Raw genomic sequence first — 27,939 nt, 5'->3', positions numbered from 1 at the left:
GCTCCTCACCCGGTTCTGCACCGAGTCCTCCGGCGCCGCCGAGAGTCGTGTCCGCCGCCGGAGACACAGTGGCGGAGCTGGAGGCGGAGAGCACTGGCTCCTCCGCGCCGGAACTCCCACCGTGACGGACGGCAGCTTCTCGACTGCATCGTTCCGCGCGTAGCCTCCGAGCCCCAAGGCCGCCATCGTCGCGCCGGATCCGGGCAACCGTTGCACTCCCCAACTGCCGCCGACGCCTCCAGGACCCGCTCGAAGAGCAAACGGCCCGCGGGAAAGCCGGCGCCGCCGCCCATTGGACGCTGGAGGCCCCGAGTCTGGCCAATGTCAGGGCTGCCGGGCGGCCGTTTTGACCAATGAGGGCTAAGAGGCGGAGCGAAGTTTCTGGCAGGGTGCAGCTATAGCTAGTTGACTTGATGCCTGATCAAACAAAATGGCGTTTTTTATTCGGTCTGTGTTTTCATCATTAACAAGCGTTTAGGTTTTAATTTTTACGTAGCTAAGGCCAAAGCCTCCAGTTCCCCCGACGCAGTGGATAGTCGCCCGGATGTAAGAGTAGGGTGGAGCGGAAAGGGCCTGACCTCTTGGCGCAGACTCAGAAAAGCCGTGACGTCATCACTCCCCCAGCACGTGACAAGGTCAGGGTGGGTAAGAACTGGCTTTGCCCCGCCGCACTCGCGTGTCCCCATTTGCCACGTGACTAGGGCGTAGTTGTGGTAACGCGACGGGGCGCGTAGTGCGCAGGCGCCCACTCCCCTTCCCTGCACGTGACGAGGATTCAAGGGCCGTCACGTGAGGCAGGCAGAGAGGGGTGGGGCCGTGTTCCCTGGAACCCAGAGAGGAGCAAAGTGAGGCTGCAGACTGGGCAGGACTCAACGGGCTTGAACAGCCATGCCCAAGTATTGCCGTGCTCCGAACTGCTCCAACACTGCGGGCCGACTGGGCGCTGACAACCGCCCTGTGAGCTTCTACAAGTGAGCGCAAGTGCGGGGCGGGGCTTACGGGGGCGGGGCAGTGGGGGCGGGGCCCGAGGATAACTGCGTCTCTGCCGGGCACGGGGTGCAGCCGGCAGGTATTTAGAAGCAGGGTTAGCAAAGTGAAGAGACGGTATCTTCAGCAGGAAACACAGCTCGTGCAAAGGTGAAGATGTGTTTAAACGCAGGGGTAGCCGTTTAACTCCAGGTAGTGAAAGGGGCGACCGGAAGAAGTGGGACTGTGTAGGGAGGGCCCTACAATTGCCCTCTCGTCATCTCCACGATGTTGAGGTATCTCAGACGTAGAACATCTGGACCTGAGCTCCTGATCTTGTCTCCTTCCCAAACCTTCCACAGCGTTTCCTGTCGCAGTTGATAACTTACTTCATCTTTCCTGTTGTTCAGGCTGGAACCCTTAGAGTTATCTCCACCTCTTTTCTTTCCTCACACTTAAAGTAAAAATTAGCTTGAACTGTAAAAAAACAAAAATAATCTTTAAAAATCTGTCTTCCTATTTATTATTCCCAGGCTAGAATAAAAGATACGGGAAAGGCCGGCTGAAGAGTTAATAGGAAAAAAATATATATATGTATATATTCCACACACACACACACACACACACAGGGACATACTGCAGATATAAAGTGAAAAAATTCCCCTTCTTTGAGTTTTGTTTTTACTGGGAAACTTTGTTCTCTAAAATCCTAGACCATGGGGGCGCCTGGCTGGCTCAGTAGATAGAGGCGCTTGATCTCAGGGTAGTGAGCGCAAGCTCCATGTTGGGCATGGAGTCTGCTTTTTAAAAAAATTGTAAAATCATGGTTTATGGTAAACTTTGCTATTTGAAATTGTATCAGTAAAAATGAAACATCTCACTGAACGCGTAGGGGAGTTAAGTCATTTTGACAATGAGAAGCAACCTCAGTTTACAGTCCAGGGGCAGAGCTTCAAGTAAGGCATTTCTGGACATAGTTTTATTCATCGACCTAAAGTTTTTTGCTTACAAGGAGACAGGACTCTGGACTCATTTTGCAATCCAGACCTGGTATCTATCCCTTCACACACAATTCTGCTTTGGTTTAAGCCTATCCAAACAATTTCATTTATATTTCACCGCTTCCCCCAAATCCAAATAATAACCCTGTCTTTTCCCTTGTTTGGTGAGATTCCTTATAATACTTCTGGTGTGCAGTTTCCCTCATTGCTATGGTACATAAACCTGACTTTCTTGGACTACAGGTTTGTTTCTGGTGGCTTTAGTCTGAATCAGCCAGGACACATTCCTCATCCAGTCCATCAGCAGATCCTGTGGGCTCTCCCTTTAAAATCTATCCAGAATTAACCACTTCTAAACTCCTTCTCTGCCTCCATTCTGGTTCTGGCCATTGCCATCTCCTGACTGCACCAGTTTAGGTGCTTCTTCATTGATCAACCCACTCCCACATTCTGATCCCCACACAGTCACAGGGAATTTATGGACACCTGAATTAGATCAGAGTCCTCTTCTGTTCAGATCCCTCCCATGGCTCCCACGTCACTCTATAAAAGACAAGGTGAGGCTGGAGCAGACAGAAAGGCCTACAAAGCCCTACAGGAGCTCGATCTGCAACCTCTATATGACTCATCTCCTTCCTCCTGCCCCTTACCACTGTGCTCCAGTGTCACTGGCTACTTGAAGTTCCTCTAACATGCCAGGCACATTGTTGCCCCAGGGACTTTGTGCTTTTCCGTCTGCATGGAAAGGCCTTACCTTTATGACCACCACTTTATTAAAATGATAACCCTCTGCCAGATACATATGTGTTCTACCTATCCATCTCCTGTTTTATTTTTCCCTTTAATGCTTACCACTATCTCGCATGTCACATATTTGATGTATTCCTTTATTGTCTTCCCTACCAGAATATTACTCTGTGAAGGCAGAGATTTTTCTCTGTCTTGCTGTCTGTTATTTCCCCAGTCCTAGATCAGTGCCTGGCACATAGTGGGCGCTCAGTAAATATTTGTTGGATGAATTTGTTGAATGCATTTCAGATGGTCTCCCCAAGGAAACCCAGTAGCCCATGTCCCTTGAGGGGCCCTGGTGCAGAGTAAGAGTAATGCAGAGGAGTCTTCCAAACCTAAATTAGTGTGACCAGATTTGTTTTTTAAAATATGTCGCTCTGGCATTGTTTATGAATTCAGCAACTCTTGAGTGTCTCCTGCAGAAAGGAACCCCCTGCTGGACACAAAGGACCTTGACAGATCTTGTTCCTGTCCTGAGAGCTTATTGGATAGGTGAAGGGTCAAACATTGAAGAACCGAACACACAACCTGGGGGTCACTCCTGATGCTTTCTTCAGCGCCACTGCCCCCAGTCGGGTCCGTTAACCGGCCCTTTGACTTTACCTCCCAAACATATCCCCACCCAATTACCACACCCTAACACTTTGGCAATACAGTTATAAATGCGAACAGGAAACTCCTAACTAAATTATTAGGAAATTAAAAAAAAAAAAAATAAAAAACCCTACTACATTTCCAGCCTGACCATTTCTCATTACCTCTGCTATTCAGGTTGTCATCATCTGTTGCTGAGACATTGTGAGAGCTGCTTCCTGGCTTCCCTGCCTCCACTCTTGTGCCCCTTACAAGAACAACTTACTTGGAGAGCACTTACGATATGCCAGGCACTGTTCAAGCGCTCCGCATATAATAATGAGAAGAATAACGACAACTGTACAGAGTAACCAGATGACATTATAAAGATCGGTTCATGTGTGTGTTGTTTAAATTCCACCAGGGCCACCCGGGTGGCTCAGTCAGTTAAACGTCTGACTCTTGATTTCGGCTCAGGTCATGATCTCATGGTTCGTGGGATGGAGCCTTCTGTTGGGTTCTACACTGACGGCGGGAGCCTGCTTGGGATTCTTTCTGCCCCTCCCCTGCTTGTGCACAGGGACGTGCACCCGCACCCTCTCAAAATAAATAAATAATTTTAAAAATTAAAATAAATCCCACCAATGGCAACCAGGCTGTCCCTCACACAGGCTAACTCATTTCCACCTCAGGGCTCACCCCTGCGTTCGTCTTGCAGAAGCCACATAGTTAACAATTTGGTGAGGGGCTGTTCCAAAGGAGATGCGGACAAGGCATAGGTGGTAGGAAGGAACAAGGTGAAACAGAGAGGGAAGTCGCTGCCAGGGAATAACAGAGCTAGGCAGCCAAAGGAAACATTCTGTAGTTCTGTCTAGGCCCTTTCAGGAACATATGAGAGTCATCTCTCATGGGGGACCTATCAGTTAGGAATTGCATTTGGTTGGCAGTAAGAAAGTCACGAAATATTACTGGCTTAAAAAATTATGGAGGTTTTAAGGTACAGTGTGGTTAAATTATGCAGCAGTAACAGAGGCAAAATCTCAGTGGCTTATGGGGTGCCTGGGTGGCTCAGTCGGTTAAGCGTCCGACTTTGGCTCAGGTCATGATCTCATGGTTCGTGGGTTTGAGCCCCGCGTTGGGTTCTGGGCTGACAGCCAGCTCAGAGCCTAGAGGCTGTTTTGGATTCTGTGTCTCCCTCTCTCTGATCCTCCCCTGCTCACGCTGTCTGTCTCTCTGTTAGAAATGAATAAAACATAAAAAATAAAATTTTTGAAAATTAAAAAACAAATTTAAAAAATTTCAGTGGCTTACTACAGTAAAGGTTTATTTCTCACTCACACTACATCCTTTGCAGACCATTTGTGGACTTACCCTAGTATCTTAACTGCGGACTCAGGCTGAAGGAGCCTCCCCTACATGGAATATTGTTAGTCTTGTAGGAGGGGAAAAAGAGAAAATAGGGAGAATCACTCATTGGCTCCTGACAAATTTTATGTTTAGAAGTGGTCAAGGGCACCTGGATGACTCAGTTGGTTAAGTGTCTAACTTGATTTCAGCTCAGGTCATGATCTCATAGTTCTTGAGATTGAGCCCCACATCAGGCTCTGAGCTGATAGCATGGAGCCTGCTTTGGGTTCTCTCTCATCCTCTCCCTGCCCCTTCCCTGCTCGCTCTCCCTCTCTCTCCCTCCCTCTGTCTCTCTCTCTCTCAAAATAAATAAACATTAAAAAAAAGAAGTGGCCCATGTCACTTTCAGTCCTTTGGCCAAAGCAAATCTCTGGCAACCCTCAAGTCATTGGAGTAGAGATACATAATCTTCATGTGAGGAAGGGCAGCAAATATTTTGAACAATAATATAATCTACTAAGGGTTTGTTTTTCTCTCCTAAAAACCAAATACAGAGGTTGACAGACCAGCACTGGGTGTGGCAGGTCCACAGTCATTAGGGTTGAGGTTCCTCTCTTTCCGTTCTGTCATCCTTAGCATGCAGCTTCCATCCAAGATGGCTGCCAAGTGCCTCAGCCATCATGCCGTACCATTCCCGGGAAGAAAAGGGAAGGAGACCCAAAGGGGCTCCAACTGTAAATGGAATTAGCCCCTTTTAGAAAGCCTTCCCAGAAACCCCACCTAACTGCGAGTTCTTCACCATTGGTCACCCCCCAACTACAAGGGAGACTAGGAAATAGCTGAGCATTTAACCACCCTGAAGACATTTTAAATTGATTGTTAGTGAGGGAGAAAAGAGCTGCTTTTTGTTTGTTTGTTTTTGTTAAAGAATCTCTAACAGTGAATGCCACTCCATGATCTAGAAAGATAACCAATAAGACTAAACTATTCTAGGGGTGCCTGGGTGGTTTAGTCAGTTAAGACTCCGACGTCAGCTCAGGTCATGATCTCAAGTTCATGGGTTTGAGCCCCGCGTCAGGCTCTGTGCTGACAGCTAGTTCAGAGCCTGGAGACTGCTTCGGATTCTGTATCTCCCTATCTCTCTACCCCTCCCCTTCTCATACTCTGTCTCTGTCTCAAAAATAAAACATTAAAAAAAAATTTTAAAAGACTAAACTATTCTATAGAAAAGGAGGACACTGTCCACTTAAGGTAGGTTTTTACAGAACCCATTAACAAAGGAGAATAAGAAAATAAGGAAAAGACCGGGGCGCCAGGGTGGCTTAGTCGGTTAAGCGTCCGACTTTCGCATAGGTCATGATCTTGCGGTTCGTGGGTTTGAGCCCCGCGTCAGGCTCTGTGCTGACTGCCAGCTCAGAGCCTGGAGCCTGTTTCAGTCTGTGACTCCCTCTCTCTCTGACCCTCCCCTGCTCACACTGTCTCTCTCTCTCTCTCTCTCCTAGAAATAAATAAAAACATTAAAAAAAAAAAAGAAAATAAGGAAAAGACCAAGTTAGGAAGAGGTTTTATACTTTCCTCCCTTGCCCCTTGAGCTTCTCTGATCCATGTGAGAACGCCCTCGCCTTTCAGGTACCATCCCAGATTTTCTCACATGACACATACGTATCCGTTGGCCAGAACTTAGTTACATGGCCCTACCTACACAGAGGAACCTGGGAAAACATTGTCTTTTAACACAGCACCTTATGACCTCAGCTAAAGTTGGAGTTTTGCTAGTAAGGAAGAAGAAAAGGGCAAGCGGAGTAGACACTTGTCAGTCTCTGCCAAGGAGGGGGCGGGGAATGCTGCTGTAAGAGGTTTCTTGTGTGTATCCGGGCAGAATGGGGTTGATGAGAGGATTTGGATCCCAAATAGGTGAAAGGAACTGCGGCAGCCAGAGTTCCTGGCTGTGTGCCCTGGGGTTCTGCTCTTTGGGTGCCACAGCCCTTCTGAGTCAGCCCCTCTGTCCTCTCTCCTTAGCTGTGCCTCCCACCCCGCCCTCACCTGCCCTGTCTGTCTGCCTTTTGGCTGAGAAGTCTTGCTCGCGCCCCCATCTCTGTCCATCCTACCTCCTTTCTTATGTGTCCTTCCCAGTTTCTTTTTTTTTTTCTTAATTTAAAAAAAAATGTTTATTTCTTTATTTTGAGAGAGAGCATTCGTGCATGAGTGGGGGAGGGGCAGAGAGAGAGAGAGAGAGAGAGAGAGAGAATCCCAAGCAGGCTTCACATTATCAGTGTAGAGCCCAATGCGGGGCTCAATCCCACGAACCCTGAAAATATGACCTGAGCCCAAATCAAGAGTTGGAATGCCTAACTGACTGAGCCACCCAGGCGCCCTGCCTTCCTGGTTTCTTTATGCAAATACAAGCAAATCTGAATACATGTTCTAATTTCACCCTCCATTACTGTATTAATTTCCTGTGGATACGGAAGGAAACTTGATGGCTTAATACAGCAGAAATTATTCTCTCACAGTTCCGGAGACCAGAAGTGCAAGTCGGTCTTACTGGGCCGGAATCAGGACGTTGGCAGGGTTGCGCTCCCTGTGAGGCTGTAGGAGAGAATCCATTGCTTGCCTCTTCTAGTTTCTGGTGGACACATCATTCCAATCTCTGCCTTCGTGCTCACATCGCCTTCTCCGCTTTCATCCGTGGTAATATCTTCTCAGCCTCCCTCTTACAAGGATGCTTGTAATTGCATTTAGGGCTCAAATGAATGATCTAGGATGACTTCCCACCTCAGGACCCTTAACTTAATCACAGCTTTTGTCATGCAAAGTAGTATTCCCAGGCTCCAGGGATTAGAACAGGGATTAGAACATGGATATCTTCTGGGGGCCTTTACTGAGCCTGCCACAATTACTAAAAGCTGATCTGCTCTGTTTGGAACTTTGCTTTTTTTTACATAACGTCTATGCCTGACAATAGCATGTCAGTTCATAGAGTGCCTCCGCTTTCTGTTTTAGGGCTCCATTGCCTTGCTTTGTGTGCATGTGCCCACTCGTCTCCTAGAGTTGGTGCTGTCCCGCACTAACACCCCTTACTCTGCCCTTTAAACAAAGAGAGAGCAGGCCTCTGAGCCCTCGGCAGATGAAGGTATCCAGCTGTTTTTCTGGCCAACTCCCATTCATAGAATTGATACTGTTTTCTTTACTACTACTACTCTTCTTCTTCGTCTTCATCTTCGTCTTCGTCTTCGTCTTCTTCACAGAACTGTATGATTTTTTTTTTTTAATTTGAGAGAGAGAGCCAGGGAGAGGGACAGAGGGGGAGGGAGAGAGAGAGAGAGAGAGAGAGAGAGAGAGAGAGAGAGAGAGAATCTTAAGCAGGCTCTACTCTCAGTACAGAGCCCGACACAGGGCTCCATTCCACGACTCTGGGACCATGACCTGAGAGGTCAATCAACTGAGTCTCCCAGGTGCCCCAATACTGGTTTTCCATCTTAAATTGGGGTGTAAAATTTCTCTTTGAGGTATCTTTGTTTAATACTTAAAGTTGGCCCATTTTAAGAAACATATCAAGTAAATCATGTGGCAGATATGGAAGATACTGTGCGGGTAGAGTGTGGATGAATGACCACATTAGTTATCTAATGCTACATAACAAACTATCTCAAAATTTAGCTGCTTAAAATAAACCTTTAATGTCTCCCAGTTCTGACAGCTGCCACAGGACAAATTGTCCAGAACTCAATTATGTGGCTGCCCCTGGCTGCAAGTGAAGCTGGAAAATTAGGTTTTCATTGTGGACAGTCTGGAGTCTCAGATAATCCCCACCCACTCCCACAGGGAAAGCTTTTATTTAGTTCATTTTCTTAAACTTAAATTTTTACTTTTAATTGTGGTAAAATACATGTAATATAAAACCTACCATCTTAACCATTTAAAAAAAACTTTTAATGTTTATTTTTGAGAGAGAAAGAGACAGAGAGAGAGGCAGAGAGAGAGGGAGAGACAGATCTGAAGCAGGCTCCAGGCTCTGAGCTGTCAGCACAGCCCGATGCAGGGCTCAAGCTCATGAACCCTGAGATCGTGACCTGAGCTGAAGTCAGATGCTTAACCAACTGAGCTACCCACGCGCCCCATATCTTAACCAACTTTGAGTGTATAGCTCATTAATATCAAGAATATTCACATTATTGTGCAACCAATCTTCAGTACTTTTTCATTTTGCAAAACTGAAACTCTATACCCATTGAGCAACAGATCCCAATTCTCTACTCCCCCCAGCCCAACCGTCATTCCATTTCTTTTTTATGAATTTGAGTACCCTAGATACCTCATATAAGTGGTGTGTTTGTGTTTGTCTAGCTTATTTCACTTACCATAATGTCCTCAAGGTTCAGCAATGTTATAGCATGTGTCAGAATTTCCTTTTTAAGACTAAATAATATTCTGTTGTATGCATATGCCACATTTTCTTTTTTTTCTTTTTATTATTTATTTTAAAATTTTGTTTATTTATTTTGAGAGAGAGAGCAGGGGAGGGGCAGAGAGAGAGAAGGAGAATCCCAAGCAGGCTCCATGTTGTCAGCACAGAGCCTGACTTGGGTCTTTGTCCCACAAACTGTGAGATCATGACATGACCCAAAATCCAGAGTCAGACACTTAATCAGCTGAGCCACCCAGGTGTCCCAAGTCCTTTGTCTGTTTTTAATGGGGTCATTTTTGTTGTTGAGTTGTTTAAAAACCTTTTAACAGGGGTGCCTGGGTGGCTCAGTCAGTTAAGCATCCCGACTTCAGCTCAGGTCATGCTCTTATGGTTTGTGAGTTCAAGCCCTACATCAGGCTCTCTGCTGTCAGTGCAGAACCCACTTCTGATCCTCTGATCCCCTCTCTCTTTCACTCTCTCTCTCAAAAATAAATATTAAAAAAACACCTTTTAACAGGTATTTTCAAGCATACACAAAAAATAGTTATATAAATGGATTCTCATGCATCTATCACTCGGATTCACCAGTTGTCAACATTTTGCAAATCTTTTTCATCTACCTCCACCTACTTACACCTTTAACACAGTATTTATTTTTTTTTAAAGTTTATTTATTTTGAGAGAGAGCACAAGTGGGGGAGGGTCAGAGAGAGAGGGAGAGAGAGAGGATCCCAGGCAGGCTCCACATTACTAGTGCAGAGCCTGATGTGGGGCTTGAACCCACGAAACTGTGAGATCATGACCTGGGCCAAAACCAGGAGTGGGACACTTAATTGGTTGAGCTACCCAGGCACCCCTCTAATGCAGTATTTTAAAGTAAATTACAGATACTAGTTCTTTTACCCATAAATATTTCAGAATGTTTTTCCAACAGATGACTATTTTATTTATTTAAAAAAAATTTTAACATTTCTTCATTTTTAAGAGATTAAGAGAAACAGAGCATGAGTGGAGGAGGGGCAGAGAATGAGGGAGACAGAGAATCTGAAGCAGATCCAGGCTCTGAGCTGTCAGCACAGAGCCCGACATGGGGCTTGAACCTATGGACTGTGAGGTCACGTCCTAAGCTGAAGTCAGACGCTTAACTGACCTAGCCACCCAGGTGACTATTTTAAAAGCATAAACCAAGACAATTATCATACCTATCAAAATTAATTTCTTACAACTATCTAGTACCCGATTCATGTTCAATTTCCCCCAACTGTGTTAAAATGTCTTTTTATGGAATGATTTGTTGCAGATGAGGTCCACAGCCTCGTTTCTTAAATCTCTTTTAACCTATAACCCCACCCTACCTCCATGAATGTAGAATCTCCCACTTCCTAGATTTGTCTAGTTCATCACCTGCTCTCTCAGGTTCACGTACAGGAGCAGATTGTGGGAGGAAGGCAGAGGGGCTGTGGGTAAGGGAAACCAGGAAGGAGGTTGTTGCAAAAGCCCAGCCAGGAGAGGCTGGAGGCTGGATGGGAGGGGCACCCACAGTAGGAGAGGTGGGCTGAGGCTGGGTGTTAAAAGGCGGAAGAGTGGGATGCAGGTTGGTGGTAGAGCCTGGGTGCGAGGCAGTGCCAGCTTCTGGCCTAGGGAGACAGCAGTCTGGAGCCCACGGACCCCCCGCAGTGTGTGTGTCCTCAGGGAGGGGTATGACTGGACCTGATACTGCTGACCCCGTAACTTCACTGACCCTGTAACCCTTCTGCCCTTGGCAGGTTCCCACTGAAGGACGGCCCCCGACTGCAGGCCTGGCTGCGGCACATGGGCCACGAGGACTGGGTACCCAGCTGCCACCAGCACCTGTGCAGCGAGCACTTCACGCCCTCCTGCTTCCAGTGGCGCTGGGGTGTGCGCTACCTGCGGCCTGATGCCGTGCCTTCCATTTTCTCCCCGGCATCGCCTACTGAGGTGAGCAAAGGGAGGCCCCACCCCTGGAGTCTGACCCCCAGTCTTCCCCACATGGAAACAATCCATGGAGTCTGATCCCCAGCCCTCCTCTCCAGATGGAAATCCCTCCTGCAGTCTGACCCTACGCCCTTCTTTCCTGAGGGAAGTTCCTCCTTGAGGTCTGGCTTTACATGATGGCAGTAACCCCTTGGAGTCCGGCCCTGAGGCCCCCACCTCATGCCTTGCCTGCTTCCTTGTCTTCCAGAAGCAGCAGAGTTCCCTAAGCACCGAGAAGCCAGTCGTGTCTCCCTCCCCACCAGACACCACGCCCCTGTCCCCAGGCCCAGCTGTCTCAGTCCCTGGCCCCGTGCACCTCGCGGTACTAGGGCCGGCACCCAGAGGCCCCGAGGCCCCGGCCACCATGTTCCTGACCCCCGTGCCCCTTCCGCCTGCTCCTGCCAGGCCACAGCCTGGAGTCCGGGCCCGGCCCCCCCTGGCCGGGCTGGGCGCCGTCCTGGGAGCACTGCAGCGGCGCGTGTGGAGGCTGCAGCGGCGCCAGGAGCAGCACCAGGTGCAGCTGCGGGCCCTGGAACAGCTGGCGCGGCAGCTGTGCAAGGAGAGCCTGCCAGCTGGGCACGCCAGGGCCTGCTCTGCCCGGTGAGTGCGGCCCCCTGGCCCCCATGGCATACGTATTTCCATTTAAAAGTCAGAACGTTTCACTCATGTTTCCACATTTCTGGCTTTTCTTCAAAAAAAAAAAAAAAAAAGTCGGTTGCAATGCCTACCACCTGTTGATCAGAGCAAGGTAATATGTTAATAATATTTAAGGGAGCCTTTATGCTCTGCCAGACAGAGTTAATAACGTATTGAAAACTCACTGTGACCTTGACACTGCGGCTATCCCCATTTTTCAGATGAAAGATCAGGCACAAATCTTGCCCAAAGTCAAGCAGCCAGTAAGTTGCATAACCTCGATTCAAACTGTGAGAGAGCTCCTGACTGGCCCCTGTAGAGCGTGAGTTTGGTCTCCTGAGCCCCATCTAAAGGCCCCCTTTGCTCCTATAGTTTACTACTGGATGTTGGAAGAAGGCATCGTGTCTTTAGAAGTCAAAGTTGACCAGGCCTTTTCCCTGCTTCAAACCCCATGACCAACTTTGAGGTTTTCGGGCTCTCAGCCCTGCCTGGGCAAGAGATAGGAAGAGGTTTCAGAAAGGAGCCCCCAGAGTAGCTCTGTGGCTAAGGTGTCTGCCTGATGGCCAGTTGATTGGACATAGCTAACATATAACAATGTTTTCTGGTCGGTGGTGCTTTAAAATAATTGTTGTTCTTTCCTAAAGGCTCAGCAGATATAGCAGCACTGGGTTCGTGTTCTCAGATAGGAGCAGTCAGCTAGAACTGTAGCGTGGCTGCCCCTGGAGGCTTCCTTCGTGTTTGAGACTGTGGCCTAACCATGCTGGGGCACGAGAGGGACATACAAAGAGTAGGGACAGAGCTCAAATTCAGGTCTGGGATTCTTCAGGAAGCCTGCCACAGTCCCTGGGCTGACAGTGTCTCTCTGCCTCCCCTGCCCCCATTCAATCCCTGTCTCTCAATCTCCTCCTCACACGCCCCCTCCAATTCATCTTTATGTTTCTGCTGCCCCATCTCTCTGCCCTCCTGTTTCTCCATTTCCCCACGTCTTTCTTTATCTGTATCTTTCTTTCTGTGTCCCCCATCTCTGTCTCTCTCTGTCTTCCCCTGTGTTTTGCCTATCCCCATATCTGTCTCTCGATGCCCCCCCAATATTTCCCTCTGTTTCCCCATACCTCTTTATTCCCCCATGAATGTCTCTCTGGCCTCACATCTGTTTCCCTGTCTCCCCACAAATCTCTACCTACATCTCTCTGTGTTCCTTGATACCCCCTCCCACGTCACCCTCCCTGGTCCTCACCATTTCTTCCCCCTTCTCCTTCCTTTCCCCTCTCCTTCCCTCCCCTCATTCCCCTGTGTTCTCCAGCTCTGTCACTTCCTTGTCTGGGAATGCCCAGTTCCCTGGACCTGAGGAATCCCATTATCTGTGGAGGGCCTGACACAGCTGTGTTCCTTGCCCAAAGTCCTGTATCTGTCACACTGGATGCCAAGCCTGAGCTCCTGGACACTCAGACCTCCAGTGCATAAGGACTGGGACAGATCATGTTGCAGGACAGATGACAGAAGACAGAGGAAGAGAGACTCATCATACTCGTTCCTGTGTTCCTAGCCCACCATCCATGCCTAGGCCATTGCACCTCCCTCAAGGGTCTGGCTCCAAGTACCCCCTCCTAAGGGACCCCTTGAACCTTGGGGCTGACCTAGGCCCAAGCCCCATCAGCCACTCTTCCCCTTGGTGCCAGGTCCCTGCCATCCCTAGTTTGAACCTTTGCAGTCAGTAAAACAGTCTCAGGGCAGAACAAGAGTTGTTTATTTGGGGAGAATTGTACCTGGTTCTGAAGAGCCCTCATACCCTTTGCGAAGCCTGGTGCTGAGCTGGATGCACAGCAGTGAACACAGCTGACAAAGTCCTGCCCTCATGGTGCTTCTATTCTGCTTGAGTAGACTATAAGCCAGTCAACTAATAAACAAGATAATTTCAGATGGTAATAAACGCTGTAAAGACTAAACGAAAATGTAATGGGGTGGGAGTGGCGGATGGGTTGAGAAGAGGCCTCTCTAAGGAGACAACGTTTGAGCAGAGACCTGGATGAGAAAGGAGCCGGCCTGGAAGGCACGCGGACTGAATGTTCCAGAGAGCAGCGCAGCCCCTGCAAGTGGCCAACATCTAGGGTGTCAGCTGGAGGAGGGCAGTGTTGCTATGGCAAAAACGGAAGCAGGGAAGGGAATATGTGTGTGGGGTGCAATTTTAGAGCGGAGAGGGTCTCACTGAAAAGGCACCAATAAATAAAATCCTAAACTAGGGGAGAGAGGAAACCAAGCATCTGGGGGAGGAGCATTCTAAGCAGAAGGAACGGCCAGTGCAAAGGTCCTGGGCTGAGAGGGAGCAAGGAAGCCATTGTGGTGGGCAGTGAGTGCGGTGGAGAGGGACAGGAGGAGTGGCTGGAGAGATGATAGGGGAAAGTCCACCTAGGGCCTTGTGAGCTGTGGTTGAGAACACTAGCTTTTATCTGGAGTGAGGTGCATCAAGCAGATGTCTCTGAGTGGAGGAGGGCCCTGCTGTGATATGTTAGGTCCCTGTGGCTGCATTATAGGGAGCAGGTTGTAGGGAAAGGGAGGAGCAGGGAGAACATAGTCCAGGTGGGAGAGGATGAAGGACAAGATGAGGGCCTGGTTGGGGGGTGAGGGATGAAATTCAGGGAATACTTTGGAGATGGAACTACTAGCCCTGCCCATTAGAAGGATAAAAGGTGGGAGGCACAGTAGCCCAGTCCTCTTTGGGATGGAGTGGTGGGCAGTGCCAGCTCTGGCCACCAGGCAGGAGTGACAGCCAAACCAAGGTGATGGAGCCAGGAAGGCTTGGACCCTGAGCTGGCTCCAGGAGGTCTTTCCCTAAGGGGAGATAGAGGTTCTGAGAGGGCTGGAGGGGTTCATTGGCAGATCTGGCCCTACACACTGCCACAGCCATATGTAGGACGGTGATGAGGAGCCCAGACTCTCCAGCCAGGCTGTCTGGTTTCAAGTCTTAGCTCCATCATCTGCTTGCTGTGTGCCCTTGGGCAAGTAGCTTAACCTCTCTGAACCTGGTAAGTGCTCTCTGAGCACTGTGTGATGATAACCACAGTGACTAATGACCCTCGATGATGGAAGGAGTCTACAAAATCATCCCTCTGAGACACCCCTTCCCCATATGCGATGAGCATAGAGAAGGGGTCAGGTCTGAGATCTCAGAGAGAAGAAAACACTGGAAACCACACTACACTGAGACCCCTGCCCTAACTGGCCTGGTTTGTGGGCCTGCGGGAAGGCTCTATCCCAGGGGTAGGGACAAAAAAGAACTGTACTCGCTTTCCCATCCCTCTCCTTGCCCTTGTCTCTGCTTCATCTCTTTCTGTTTGGATGTCTCACATCCTTTTTCGTGGCCATCTCTCCTTTCTTTCTCCACCCTCCGGGTCTCTTCCTTGCACGACGACGTTGCCTCAAGCCTTTTCATCAAAGCCAGGAGCCTCCCAGTATCTCCGCCCCCGCGCCTGGTTGGGGGTATCACTGCGCATGCGCCGCCAGCGCCCCTCCTTCTCCACCCCCATCCCCTGTCGGCGTCTGGGCCTCGTCCCCTTCTGTCTCCCTCTCCTCCCCCATCAGTTCCCCCGACACTGACACCCCATTACTCCAGTCTCCCCAGTCTCAGCTTTGGTCTCCAGCCCCATTCGTCAGAGGTAAGATGGGTAGAGGGAAGGCCCGCGGAGAAGGGGAGGGGCGAAGCATCCTCCATCCCGAGATAAACAAACCCGGGGAGGGGGCGGCCTAGACTGAGGGGACTGACGCGGGAGGAGAAGAATGGGGGGCTGGACCTGCGGGAAATGCTAGGCGCTGGGCCCGCATACCAGGGTCCTCTGACGGGTGATGGTCGTTTCTACGGTTGCCCAAAATCCAGAGCTGGGGGTGTGGGAGTCACGGGGGGCCTTGGAGCCTCTGGGGGCTCAGACCCTGGACCCTGTCGGGGACCCTCTCTAACTGGCCTCTGTCTCCAGGATTGGCCTGAAAGCCGCCCCCAACTCTGCACCTGCCCCCCGGAGGGCCACTGAAGACCATGACTAAGACAGATCCCGCTCCGATGGCCCCACCACTACGGGGGGAGGAAGAAGAAGAGGAGGAAGAGGATGAGTTGGTCCCTGAGGCCCCCAGCCCCACCCAGGAGCGCCGGCAGAAGCCTGTTGTGCACCCCTCGGCACCTGCCCCCCTCCCCAAGGACTACGGTAACCACCCTCCCCACCCTGCAATTTGGTTTGAAGCCTTGGGTGGCCAGAGAGGTTGGGCTGAGCTCTGCTGGTGGTGATGGTGGGGTGATTCTGGGTGATTTGAAAGTGGTCTGGGGGAGTCGTGGCCCTTGCATCCCCCTTTTGTTAATTTATTCATTCACCCATTGGAGAACGGAACTGGAATGAATAATCCTAATCTTTGATTCATGACACATCGTTCAATCATTTAGTCATTCAGCAAACACTTACTGAAAGCCTGTGGTGGACCTGGCTCTATGTTAGGAGCTGGGCGCAAAGCATGTAGCCAGACAGACACAGTCGTTGCCCTGAGAGAATTTACAGGCCTCGATGACAACCACACAGATAAGCATAATGTAATATAAATATATAATTACAAGACATGATGAGAATTTTGTTTGCCAAGAAGGGATGCTGCAAGAGCTTTTTAAGACATGATTTCTATGAGGGGTAACATTTGAGGGAGACCCAAGGATGAGTTGGGGTTTAACAAGGGAAGGGGCAAGGGAAGGGGGTACCCAGAGAGAGAACTGCAGGAGTAAAGTCTCCAAGGTAGGAAGGTGTGGAGCTGAGAGGGTGTTTTCTTGGAGAAACTGAAAGTGTCTAATCATTCACCAAGCATATTTATCCGTTGCAACTAGTCTGTGATAAGCCTTATGTTGGGTGATCTTTATCATCTTCCATTAATGGTGAGTGATCCAGGCATGATCCCTGCTCTCAGGAGGGAGCAAGTAATAGGTAAATCAGATACGTGCTATGAAAGAAATAAAGGTTAGACATATAAGAGGGGTGCCAGAGGGCAGCACCTTGAGACGGAGTAGTCAGAGTGGGTCTTTCTGGCAAGGTAGCATTTAGGCTGAGACCCAGAGGATGAGAAGGAATCAGCCATAGGAGAACTGGAGAAAGATAGTTCTGGGCTGTGAGCAGCAAGTGCAAAAGCCCTGAGGCAGGAACAAAAGGCAATCCTGAAGCTGTAGTAAGGGAGTGATGGGAGTCGAGGTGAGAGTTTGGCAATGACTAGATCTGGGAGGGCCTTAGCCGCCACTACGACTTTAGATAAGTGTGATGGGGAGAGAGCAGTTGGTAGGGAGATATTTAAAAGCAGAGGAATGGCAGATCTGATTTATATTTTTAAAAGCTCCCTCTGGCTACTGGATAGAGAGGGTAGAGGAGGCTTTTAGAAGATGTTGTCTGGGAATCCCCCGCAGCTGTAAGTTGACAAAGTAGGCACCATGTTCAAAGAGTAGGCACCACTAGAATAGGGCAGAAGGGGTGGCATCTGTGGCCATATCACCCACTAGAGGTGGGTCAGAGACGCTACAAATTGACCTCAGTCTGATAGAAAAATAAGAACACTATCTGGGTGTCCGGGGTGACGAATCCACCCCAGGGAACTGGAAAATCTCCTTTGGAAGTGTGGCTAGACGTGGCTGGGGCCTGTAGCCCGGTGGGAAGTCAGAGGGTGTAGGCTGTGCCCTGTGCCCGACCCTCACCTCCCTCAGAATCTGGCTTATAGAACAAGGAGGGTTTGACCACAGAACAGGAAGGAATCTGGAAATGTGGTCTAGGACCGAGAGAGGGCTCAGATGGACTGAGAAGAACGTGTGTACTTGTGAATTAAAGTTGTACAATTAATTCCGCAGAGATTGTAGGTAGATTGATGACCTACCGCATGCCAGCTGCCGTGCCGGGCCTTGGGGAAAAGGGAGTGAACAAGGCAGCACAGAAACACAGTGCTTACATCCTAGCGAGGGAGACGAGGGAGACAGGAAAAGAGGGAAAGAGAAAGGGAAGGAAGAAGGAGTAAACAAGTTAATGTTCGGTAGTGGTAGGTGCTGTGATTAGAGCAGTACAAACGGGCGGGAGAAGGGCGGAGGTGCTGATGCACACAGAGTGGTCTGGGAGTCCTCTCTGCAGGAGTGACATTTGAGTAAACCCTGCAATGCCTTGAGAAGGCTTGAGGGAAGACTGTCCCGGGCAAGGAAAGAGGCCAGCGCAAAGTGCCCAAGACCGGAATTTGCCTGTCGTGTTGGAAGGACAGAAGGAGCCAGTGTGGCTGGGTGGGACGAGTGAGGGGGAGAGGGCAGAGAACACACTGGCCTGCAGTTTGTGCAAGGCCCTTGGGCTGTGGGGGAGCACTGGTCAGTGCTTTGAGTGTGTCGGGAGCCAGGGCAGGGTCTGAGCCAAGGAGGGCTGCGTGCGCCAGGACCGGGGCTTAAAGAGGAACATGCAGGCTGATTCCTGTTGGCGCTGTCTGTGTGGCACTTTCCAGGGCTGTGTATCATCTGGATGTTCATTTACTCACTCACTCAGTATGCACGGAGCTCCTGCCCTGTGCCAGGCCCTGTGCTGGGTGTTGGCAGTACCACAGAAAGCAACACACGTCAGAGCCTAATGGGGGAGATGGAAGTTCCTCTGGGCACTGCCCTGGCTGGCCACAGGTTTGGTCCTGCCGGTGGGTACGTTTTATGTGTACTGCATGGTATTTGAAAAATTGGGGAGATTTTTCTGAAAAACTAAGTTTTCTGGTTTTTGGTTTCTACTTGAGATTTAGCCAGACTGTGCCCATGCTCTGCCAGGGCGACAGTGTGCCAGGGCAGTGCCAACCTCCCTCCTCCCAGGGGATGTGCTGACTCAAGGTCCTGCACTCCCTCCACACTCTTGTTTCTAGGGGTGAAGTTTGCTGCTCTGTGGGATTGCCAGATCTTCCAACTTTTCAAGACACATGGGGCATCCAGAGTTTTCTGTGAAACCTCCGGATTTTGAAACCTCATGCTAGCCAACGGAAAATGCCTGTAGCCCACGCACCACATGGTCTGAGACCATGCATTAGAGGGTCTTAAAGGCAAAGGCCTAGAGCGGCCCTGCCTCAGGATGGAAAGAGGGTGTCAGCTTGCCTGGGGTGACTTTGAACCTCTCACTGCCCTAGCCTTCACGTTCTTCGACCCCAATGACCCGGCGTGCCAGGAGATTCTTTTTGACCCGCAGACCACCATCCCTGAGCTGTTCGCCATCGTGCGCCAGTGGGTGCCCCAAGTCCAGCACAAGATCGATGTCATCGGCAATGAGGTAAGATGCTCGGGAAGCCAGGGAGAGAGAGGCTGGGGTCCCTCATACATTTGGGTTAACCTCCCTGGTTCCCTGGCACTTCCAGATTCTGCGTCGAGGCTGTCATGTGAATGATCGGGATGGGCTGACTGACATGACACTGCTCCACTATGCGTGCAAGGCTGGAGCCCATGGAGTTGGTAAGGTCTAAACCCCCAAACCACGAGCCCCCAAACCTAGGCCCCCAGACATGACACCCTCAAAACCACCCAGAATCCTGGCCCTCGGATCCCCACCATGAACCCGCAGCCTAAGATCCCAAAGCACAGTCTCTGAGTCCTAGAGCTTCCCCATGCCCTGGGCTCAGCCTTCGGAGGAGGAGACACAAGCTGACCTGGGCTGTCCCGTAGGGGACCCTGCGGCGGCTGTGCGCCTTTCGCAGCAGCTGCTGGCGCTGGGCGCAGATGTAACACTGCGCAGCCGCTGGACCAACATGAATGCGCTTCACTATGCTGCCTACTTCGATGTCCCCGACCTCGTGCGCGTGTTGCTGAAGGGCGCCCGGCCAAGAGGTGAGCGGGAGGGTCTGGGCTGGGAGGGGATGGGATCCAGGATAAGATGGAGGCTGTAAGCAGGAGGAGGGTGCCTCTGGTGTGTGTTGGGGGCGGGGAGGAGGTCTGCTGGGAGACGGGAGACATAGAGTAGAGAAGGCAGGGAAGCTGAGTGATGGGGCAGAACTGAGGTCTGGCCTGGGAAGGAGAGACGATGGTGGTAGGGTGGAGGTAAGAGTTGCGAGAGACAGGGTCCAGATATCCATGACCCATCCATCCCCAGGGCTGGACAGGACCCCGTCTGGAGGGGTGGGGCCTGGAAGGGAGGGGCGGGGCTCTGCACAGGAGTCAGTGGGTGGGGGTTAAGAGATGGACTTGGGTTGGGGAGGCTCTAAGGAGGCCAGGTGGCTTGGGGGGGTGGGAGGGGGGAGAGGGGAGTGGAGTGCCAAGTCAGCTCACCTGGAACCCTCCTCTCTCCCACACCCCAGTGGTGAACTCCACATGCAGTGACTTCAACCACGGCTCCGCCCTGCACATTGCTGCCTCCAACCTGTGCCTGGGCGCAGCCAAGTGTTTGCTGGAGCATGGTGCCAACCCAGCACTACGGGTACTGCATCCCTGTCCCAGCCCCCATTATCTTCCTTCTCCTTCCTTCCCCACCCCCTTTCCCAGGCAGCAGAGGACGAAGGGAGGCCAGAACCACTTGCGTTTCTAGAAGTTCATTACAAAAATCGTCTATTATATGTTCAATAAGTGAAATGATAGCCAGTATTTGCTTCGTGCTCATGATATGTCAGGTGAACTGTATTATGAGCCCTAGTAGAGAAACTGAGGCAGAGAGAGTAAGTGATTTGTCCCCGGTTACCCAGCAAAGAATATCTTCTTTCAATCTTGGCTGACCCTGGGGCTGTATGTAGACAGTATTTCAAGATCATGAAGAAAGTTGAGACTCTCTGTGAATGAGAAGGTTGGGTCTGCCCATAAGCCCTCAGTATGATCTTTGACCTCCAAACCATCCATTTCCAACACCAACTACTCTGCATTATTCCAGGCCCAGATATCCTGGGGAAACATGGCCCGTGTTCCTGAATCCCTGCCTCTCCTCCTTCCCCATTGGCCCAGTTGGACCCCTGACCCAGTACCACAGGAGACCATTTTCAGTGTTCGTTCCTCACGTGGTCTCATTCCAGGCTTGGGATCATTGGGGGCATGGCCTCCCTGAGTGCATGACCTACAGACTGAAGTGACCTTCATTCCCTGTCACTCCACCCTTAGTTCTACCTTCAGTTACTTGAAGTCCCCAGCCTGTGGTTGAGGGTGGACTTCCCTGGGGATGCGGTCTACAACTTAATGCTTCACCCCTTCTTATTCCCATGTTGGCCTAGGGGATGGCCTACATCTGCCTTGTTTTTACCCAGACTAGTGGTCTCTAGGAGCATGGGCTCGATGGAGGTACAGCCTGTGCCACTGAATCCTCACTTCCTTTTTTCCCATTGGCCCCCAGAACCGGAAGGGACAGGTGCCAGCAGAGGTGGTCCCAGACCCCATGGACATGTCCCTGGACAAGGCAGAGGCAGCGCTGGTGGCCAAGGAGCTGCGAACACTGCTGGAGGAGGCTGTGCCACTCTCCTGTGCCCTCCCCAAGGTCACACTACCCAACTATGACAACGTCCCAGGCAATCTCATGCTCAGCGCGCTGGGCCTGCGTCTGGGAGACCGCGTGCTGCTGGATGGCCAGAAGGTCAGGGCCTGGGGAAAGGTGGGGAGAGCAGGACTCAGCCCTCATGCCTCAGAGCTGGGTCTTTGGACAGAGTGTAGACCCTCCCCTTTGTCCACCCCTCCCCCCCAAATCATTCCTACAGTATTTGTTTCATCTAACAGCCATTCTGTGAGTGCTTCCTTTGTGCCCCACCCTGGGCTGAGCTCTCAGTCCAGGGAAGGACGACAGATCTGTTAGCTGACAGTGACAGCCCAGAACAGTCGTGGCTGTCATGAGGACGCACAAGCAGAGTGATCAATGCAGCTCTGCACCTGTGAGTTGCCCTGGGCCTTGTGGTCCCCAGTCAGGGCCCACCTCGGCTCCCAGAGGGATTAGTACTTTGGGAAAAAAGGACAGGTCAGAACAATCAGGGGTGTGATGGGATGGAGGCACCCACTTCAAGATAAAGAGAAATGAGCCAGGAAAGGAAAAGGAGAAGGGATCCCACATAGAGGGAGCAGGTATAAAGGCCCAGAGAGCAGAGAGAACCTTCATTTATCCAGGTATTCCAACTCTGATTTATTTGTCTGGTGTCCCTCAGTCTCTATGGAGACCCAGCCCGTCCTTGGGAATAAAGGGCTATGTGAGCCCAGACCCACTCTTATGGAGCTTCTTTTCTCATGAGAGACAGCCAATAAAGTAAATCCATAGTTAAGATAATTTCTGGTAGCAACAGGGGCTTTGAAAACCATTAAATGCTTGGATTTAGGGGTGTCTGGTTGGCTCAGTCAGTAGAGCATGTGACTCTTGATCTTGGGGTCATGAGTATGAGCGCCACATTGGACACTGAGATTACTTTAAAAAAATTTGTTTCAACTTAAAAACAAAAAGTTTGGATTTAGTAAAATCGCCCCTGGCTGAGGCCAAATGCAAATTTAGCTGGGTGTTCCAAAGGCTTCTATGAGGAGCTGATATCTGAGCTGAGAGGGGGAGGAGTTCACACGCAACAATACGGAGACAGAAGAGACAGCAGGCACAGAGGCCAAGAGGAGGGAAGAGGTAGCGTAACTGGAGGGTGAAGGGGAGAGGTCAGCAGGGGGCTGGATTGTACCAGACTTGTAGGCCACTGGAAGGAATTTGAATTTAGTAAAAGTCACATTGTGTTTCCTAATCAAGAATTTTGTATGTATCAGCTCCACCTGTAAAGCTTTCTGTGCTTGATCTTGTCAAATCCATGTGACAATTCTGAAAGCAGAATGGGTTGACTCTTCCCATTTTACAACCCAGAAGACTGTAGGAGGCTCAGAGAGGTGAAACCTTTTGTCTGAAGAGAAGAACCATAATGACAGTCTGCCTCTTAGAGAAGCAGCTTAGCATGGTGGTTAGGAGCTCAGGCAAACCTCAGCTTTACTGCTTTCCAGCTGTGGGGCCTGGGGCCACTGATTCCACCTCTCTGAGTACCAGTTTCTTCATCTGTAAAATAGAGCTAATAATAGCACCCACCTCAGGTTATATGAGGATTAAATTAATTAAAATCTGTAAAGCCCTTAGAATAAGGCTTGATGCATTCCAAGTACTGTCTGTGTGCCAGGCATATTCTGATCCCCACACCAATCCTCCAAAATAGGCACTATTAATTTGCCCATTTGATAGACAGGGAACCAGAACTTTGAGAGTGAAGCAGCCTCACGTGATGATAATAGTCACTGAGGGTTCACTACCACTAAATAAATTTACATATATTACAGATGTTTCAACCAGACAGTCAGGCTATGAGGTGCATTGTTCTCTCCATTTTGCAGTTGAAACTGTGGCCTAGGAGGTCATTGTACCAAAGTTGCAAGACAGTAAGAGTCAACACTCACTGATCCCTCACTCAGCACCAGGCTCTGTTCTGAGTAGACCTTTCTGTGATGATGGAAATATTCTGTGTCTGTATTGTCCAGTAAAGTAGCCATAAGCCACATGTGGCTACTGAGCACTTGAAGTGTGGCTAGTGCAACCAGGAAAACTAAACTTAATTTTAATTTCAGTTAATTTAAATTGTTATATGTGGCTAATGGCTGTTTATTGCATTGGACAGGGAAGCTCTATGACCATTCTAGGAGGTAGGTGTGATTTCTGTTCCCGTTTCATAGATGAGGACACTGACACACAGTGATGTTAAGTCATATACCCAATAAATGGTAATGTCCAAACAGACTTGAGCTTAGGGCTCCCTCATCTGCTCACCATGCTGCCTGTGTGCCAGTGATCTGTCATGGCCCCCCAGGGACCACCCCCCACCAAACCATATCCTCCCTTGTTTCCTCAGACGGGCACACTTCGCTTCTGCGGGACCACGGAGTTCGCCAGTGGCCAGTGGGTGGGCGTGGAGCTGGATGAACCTGAGGGCAAGAATGATGGCAGTGTTGGGGGCGTCCGGTACTTCATCTGCCCTCCCAAGCAGGGTCAGTCCCACCTGGGGCTCAAATGGGGTGGTGGTGGGGTCCGCTCAGTAGTTCTGATGCTGCTGACTGGGTAATGGGGGTAGGGAGATGATGACCGGGCAGAGGGCAGAAGCTTGGACAACTCCCAGCCCACGTTCTGTCCCCCCAGGCCTCTTTGCTTCTGTGTCCAAGATCTCCAAAGTAGTGGATGCACCCCCGTCGTCCGTCACCTCCACACCTCGGACTCCTCGGATGGACTTTTCCCGTGTCACTGGGAAAGGCCGCAGAGAACACAAAGGTCAGAGGGGGAACCTTCTGGGTGACGAGGAGAACCAGTTTGAGGATATTCTGTGGGTAGCCCAGCTTCAGAGACTCAGTTTCTCCTCAGGCCCAAACTCTTGTTTTAGAAGATGATCTCTGAGTTCTTCACTTCTATGATTCTGTTTCTCCTTTGACTTAGTACTGGCCCCCCACCCTTTTAGATTCTTGAAAGGATTCGGGGGTTCTCTGCTTTCTGTGACTTAGTTTCCCATCAGGCCCAAGAGTTTTCCCCCAGTTTCAGGGAAGAAACTATGAGGTTTCTGGCTCTAGTGACTTGATTTATCTTCACACCCAACTCTTTCCTTCATTTTATTTATTTATTTTTAAATGTGTATTTATTCTGAGAGAGAGAGAGAGAGAGAGACTGGGCACACACATGCACAGGTGAGGGGCAGAGAGAGGGGGAGAAAGAATCCCAAGCAGGCTCCATGCAGAGCCTGATGCAGAGCTTGATCTCATAACCCTGAGATCATGACCTGAGCCAAAATCAAGAGTCAAACGCTTAACTGATTGAACCACGAAGGCACCCCCCCGCCCTTTCATCTTAAAAGGGTAATTTCTGGGCTTCTTACTTCTGTGACTTGGTTTTTTCTTTGGCCCCAATAACCTCAGCTTTGAGAAAGGATCTTGGGGTTCTCCAGGTTCTTGATCCTCAGGTCTAACTACTCTCCCCCCACTCCCTGGTTTCTCACAGTTGAGATGGTTGCCTTTCAAGCCCAAAGCTCCCCAGTTCTGGGGAAGGCTCTAGAGTTCCTGACTGGAGCCACAACAGAGTTTCTACCTTGGGTCTTTTTGCGCGGCATGGGGTCCCCATGGCTGGCATCTGGGGACCCCACTCCCTCCCCCTGTACCCTTTACCCCAGGCAAGAAGAAGCCCCCGTCATCCCCATCTCTGGGGAGCCTTCAGCAGCGAGAGGGAGCCAAGGCTGAGGTGGGAGACCAAGTCCTTGTTGCTGGCCAGAAGCAAGGGGTTGTGCGCTTCTACGGGAAGACAGACTTTGCCCCAGGTGAGGACAGTGATCTGGGGGGTGGGGTGGGGGCAGGCAGGGCCTTGAGGCATCCTGACACCCCACTGCTGCAGGTTACTGGTATGGCATTGAGCTAGACCAGCCCACTGGAAAGCATGATGGCTCTGTCTTCGGTGTCCGGTACTTCACCTGCCCCCCGCGGCATGGAGTCTTTGCACCAGCATCCCGAATTCAGAGGTGAGCCCAAACTCTAACCCCAACCCAGGGTACCTCCCAGAACCCTGATTTCCCCTGTCAGATGTCTCTTCCTCTTGGACCAGCAGGACAGTGTGGATACCCACCTCCACACCCTAGCCCTTTCTGCGTAGGCCCTATGGGTTCAGCTCCGCTGACCTCTTGTGTCTCTGACTCCTACTCCTCTCATGTCTCCCCAGGATTGGTGGATCCACTGACCCCCCTGGGGACAATGTGGGAGCCAAAAAAGTGCATCAAGTGACAAGTGAGTTGGGGCTGGGGTGTAAGAGGTAGAGGAGGAGTGAAAGTTTGGGGGATAGGAGGGTCATGGGTTCTCAGGAATATGCTGGTGGCAGAATCTCCAGTATTTACCAGGGGACACGGGGTCCAGGAAAATGATGAGACAGGATCCCGAAAAGGATGGGTGCTATGCGGTATGGTGATATTAACAACAATCAGGCTCTGGGCGGGCACTGGGGACATGAGTGGGTATTGGGGGACACAGGGAATATTATTGACAGGAGGCCCAGATGGGTATTGGAATGTGGGGTCGAGGTGGGTACTGGGGACATGGACAAGTATTAATGACAAGGAATCTGGTTGGGTAATGAGGGTCTGTCATCCTCTCACCTGAGACCTTGCTCTCTCCTTCAGTGACACAGCCCAAACGCACTTTCACGACAGTCCGGACCCCAAAGGACATCGCATCAGAGAACTCCATCTCCAGGTGTGTAGCCAACCCTTGGCCCACCTCCTGTGGGATGTTTAGAGAGAGGCCACACAAGGCTGCTGGACACAGGGGTCTGGACTTCTGGTTGGGGCTGGAAATAGAGATTAGGAAAACTCGTTACTAGTCACCTTACCCAGAAATAGTTTTTAGGGAGTGAGGTCCCACACTGAATTCTGGGGACTTTCACCTTTAAAGGGCCGGTAGAGGAGGCAGAACACCCTTCACTGCACAGGAGTCTGAGAGGGCATAGCCAGGCAGAATCCAGAAAAGTCGAATCCCAAACACCTGGGGAAGAGTGGGGAGGGGGTGACAAATCCAGATGTTCCCTGCATCAAGGTGTGAGGGATATGATTCTTCTTTCCAGGTTGCTCTTCTGCTGCTGGTTTCCTTGGATGCTGAGGGCGGAGATGCAGTCTTAGAGGCCTGGATACCTGACAGAGTCCCCTCTAGCATCTCCTGACACAAGGAGCCCCCGAGTCACCCTGAGATAGAGATTCCCAGTAACACATCCAGAATAGAGACCCCATTAGCCAGCCCTGGATCACTGAGGCCCCATTATTAACAGATTCCCTCATGATAAGCCCCAAATACAGACCCCAAGGTACCCAGAAAGAGATTCCCTGAGTGTAGCACCTTCAGGCTAGTCCCTATCCCCAGCCCCTCAGAGCAGAACCCCCAATAACATATTTCCACATCACCTCAAATGATGGTGACCTCTACATAATGCTCCAGAGCAGAACATTCCTGAATCATTCATTACTGGATCAGAACCCTCCTCCCCCGTTAACAAAGACTCCTCCTCCATCAAGTCCCATTGAAATAAACACAGGTCATGCCTCCAGAGCAACAGAGTAACAGACCTACATTTAATATCAGTCCCCTCAAGATGTTGTGACCCCAGTGGTCACCCCAAAAGCTCACATTGCAATCAGAGACTCCCTACATTAACAAAGACCCTTGTTCTTACCCCTTAAGAAGAGACCCACATTAACCAGTCCACTGTCACCCCCAATTTACAGAAACCAAAACAGTCCTGGAAGTGCTAATTACAGGACCCCTAAGTCTTCCTACCCTCTGCGCCCTCAAGAAACCCCCAGTGCCTTGTCTGAAGCCCACCCCACACGGCCCACAGCCCCTGTGCTGGTCAGGCTCCCAGAAAATTCTCTATTTTTTGAGTAATGACTTCCCCCTTTGGGGGACCCCAAAATTTAGAGGCCCCATTCTGGGACTCTCGGGATCCCAAACCCCAGAGTACATGTCCCATACTCACCTGTGTCCCCAAGTCCTACAGCCCCTAGAGGACCCCAAGGCCCTAACTACCGTGATCCTCAAATCATGAAATCCCCAAATCCCTAGGGAATCCCAAATTTAAAAATTCAATCCTAAGCCCCCAGGAAATCCCAATCACGGAGGTCCTTGTGCCTGGGATGGAGGAGACTGCAGTGAGGATATGCATCCCGGGCTCCCAGGGCACCTCAAGCCCTGTTCATAGGCACCAGGAGACCCCAAACAGGAATTCTCATCCCTGGAAACCGGAGCATTTCAATGCCCTGAGTTGATGGATCTCAAGACACTCAAATGCAAAGAGCCCCAGCCCCAAGGGAACCCCACATCCTAAAGCCTCCATCTCTAATACATGTAGGGCCCCAAGGCCTTGAGGGGATCCCAAATCCTGGAACCCCTATTTCAATCTACGGTCTGGTCACAGGTCCAAAACACCAAATCTGAATCACTGGCCCCGAAGGACCTCACAGCACTTGGGCCAGACCAACAGCCTGAGGGAGAACCTGAAGGCCCAGGGGGTCCAGGGTGGACCCGGGGCCCTGACCACCAAGGACAGCTCACGACTGCCCCTTCACTGCATGTCCCTGAACTCAGCATGACCCCTGTCCCCTTCAATAAAGATGTTTCTATGGCTTCTCTGTGTCCGGTCAATATTTGGGAAGTTGTGGGCCTCCCTCCGTACCCTTGCTGGGGAAGGACGACGGAGGAAATCCTCCCTTCAATCCAGCCTCCCTGAGGCAGGGGCA

The 27,939-nt window shown here is 50.6% G+C and overlaps 3 protein-coding genes across 5 annotated transcripts in view; 2 read left to right on the top strand and 1 right to left on the bottom strand.

Moving 5' to 3' along the window:
• WDR62 (WD repeat domain 62) overlaps positions 1-623 on the bottom strand; it is a 45,858-nt gene extending 45,235 nt beyond the window's left edge. Inside the window, exon 1 of the mRNA XM_039249621.1 lies at positions 10-623. Within this exon, the coding sequence (XP_039105552.1) occupies positions 10-186 (177 nt within the window). The 5' untranslated portion in view covers positions 187-623. The remainder of the gene's footprint in view (positions 1-9) is intronic.
• Positions 624-683: 60 nt separating this feature from the next.
• THAP8 (THAP domain containing 8) lies at positions 684-13,633 on the top strand. Of its 3 annotated transcripts, none has more exons than XM_039249624.1 (4): positions 684-971; positions 10,851-11,043; positions 11,288-11,595; positions 13,065-13,633. In XM_039249624.1, the coding sequence occupies exons 1-4, from the start codon at positions 889-891 to the stop codon at positions 13,177-13,179; spliced, it is 699 nt and encodes a 232-aa protein (XP_039105555.1). In that variant the 5' UTR covers positions 684-888; the 3' UTR covers positions 13,180-13,633. The 3 variants fall into 3 exon arrangements, with proteins under 3 accessions (XP_039105555.1, XP_039105553.1, XP_039105554.1); XM_039249622.1 differs by adding an exon at positions 3,528-3,728 and having other exon boundaries at positions 907-971; positions 11,288-13,633; XM_039249623.1 differs by lacking the exon at positions 684-971 and adding exons at positions 1,113-1,137; positions 3,528-3,728 and having other exon boundaries at positions 11,288-13,633.
• A 1,609-nt stretch (positions 13,634-15,242) lies between these two features.
• On the top strand, positions 15,243-27,827 carry CLIP3 (CAP-Gly domain containing linker protein 3). Its single transcript, XM_039249681.1, has 14 exons — positions 15,243-15,368; positions 15,684-15,908; positions 18,859-18,998; positions 19,084-19,177; positions 19,388-19,549; positions 20,017-20,135; positions 21,033-21,269; positions 23,542-23,677; positions 23,826-23,954; positions 24,841-24,984; positions 25,059-25,182; positions 25,380-25,444; positions 25,834-25,906; positions 26,274-27,827. The coding sequence occupies exons 2-14, from the start codon at positions 15,743-15,745 to the stop codon at positions 26,326-26,328; spliced, it is 1,644 nt and encodes a 547-aa protein (XP_039105612.1). The 5' UTR covers positions 15,243-15,368; positions 15,684-15,742; the 3' UTR covers positions 26,329-27,827.
• Positions 27,828-27,939: the final 112 nt, after the last annotated feature.

Source organism: Hyaena hyaena, unplaced genomic scaffold (genome assembly GCF_003009895.1).
Source record: "Hyaena hyaena isolate Hyena2069 unplaced genomic scaffold, ASM300989v1 scaffold_345, whole genome shotgun sequence".
In the NCBI taxonomy this organism is placed as follows: Eukaryota; Metazoa; Chordata; class Mammalia; order Carnivora; family Hyaenidae; genus Hyaena; species Hyaena hyaena.
The sequence above is the reverse complement of the archived record's forward strand: the minus strand, read 5'-3'. Positions and strand labels throughout refer to the sequence as shown.

Coding starts and splice junctions, on each gene's coding strand:
- THAP8 (XM_039249624.1), top strand. CDS start 889: ATGCCCAAGTATTGCCGTGCTCCGAACTGCTCCAACACTGCGGGCCGA. Junction 972..10,850: donor CGCCCTGTGAGCTTCTACAA/GTGAGCGCAAGT, acceptor TGCCCTTGGCAG/GTTCCCACTGAAGGACGGCC. Junction 11,596..13,064: donor CGCCAGGAGCAGCACCAGGT/GCAGCTGCGGGC, acceptor CCTGGACCTGAG/GAATCCCATTATCTGTGGAG.
- CLIP3 (XM_039249681.1), top strand. CDS start 15,743: ATGACTAAGACAGATCCCGCTCCGATGGCCCCACCACTACGGGGGGAG. Junction 19,178..19,387: donor GGCTGGAGCCCATGGAGTTG/GTAAGGTCTAAA, acceptor GCTGTCCCGTAG/GGGACCCTGCGGCGGCTGTG. Junction 25,907..26,273: donor TCAGAGAACTCCATCTCCAG/GTGTGTAGCCAA, acceptor TCTTCTTTCCAG/GTTGCTCTTCTGCTGCTGGT.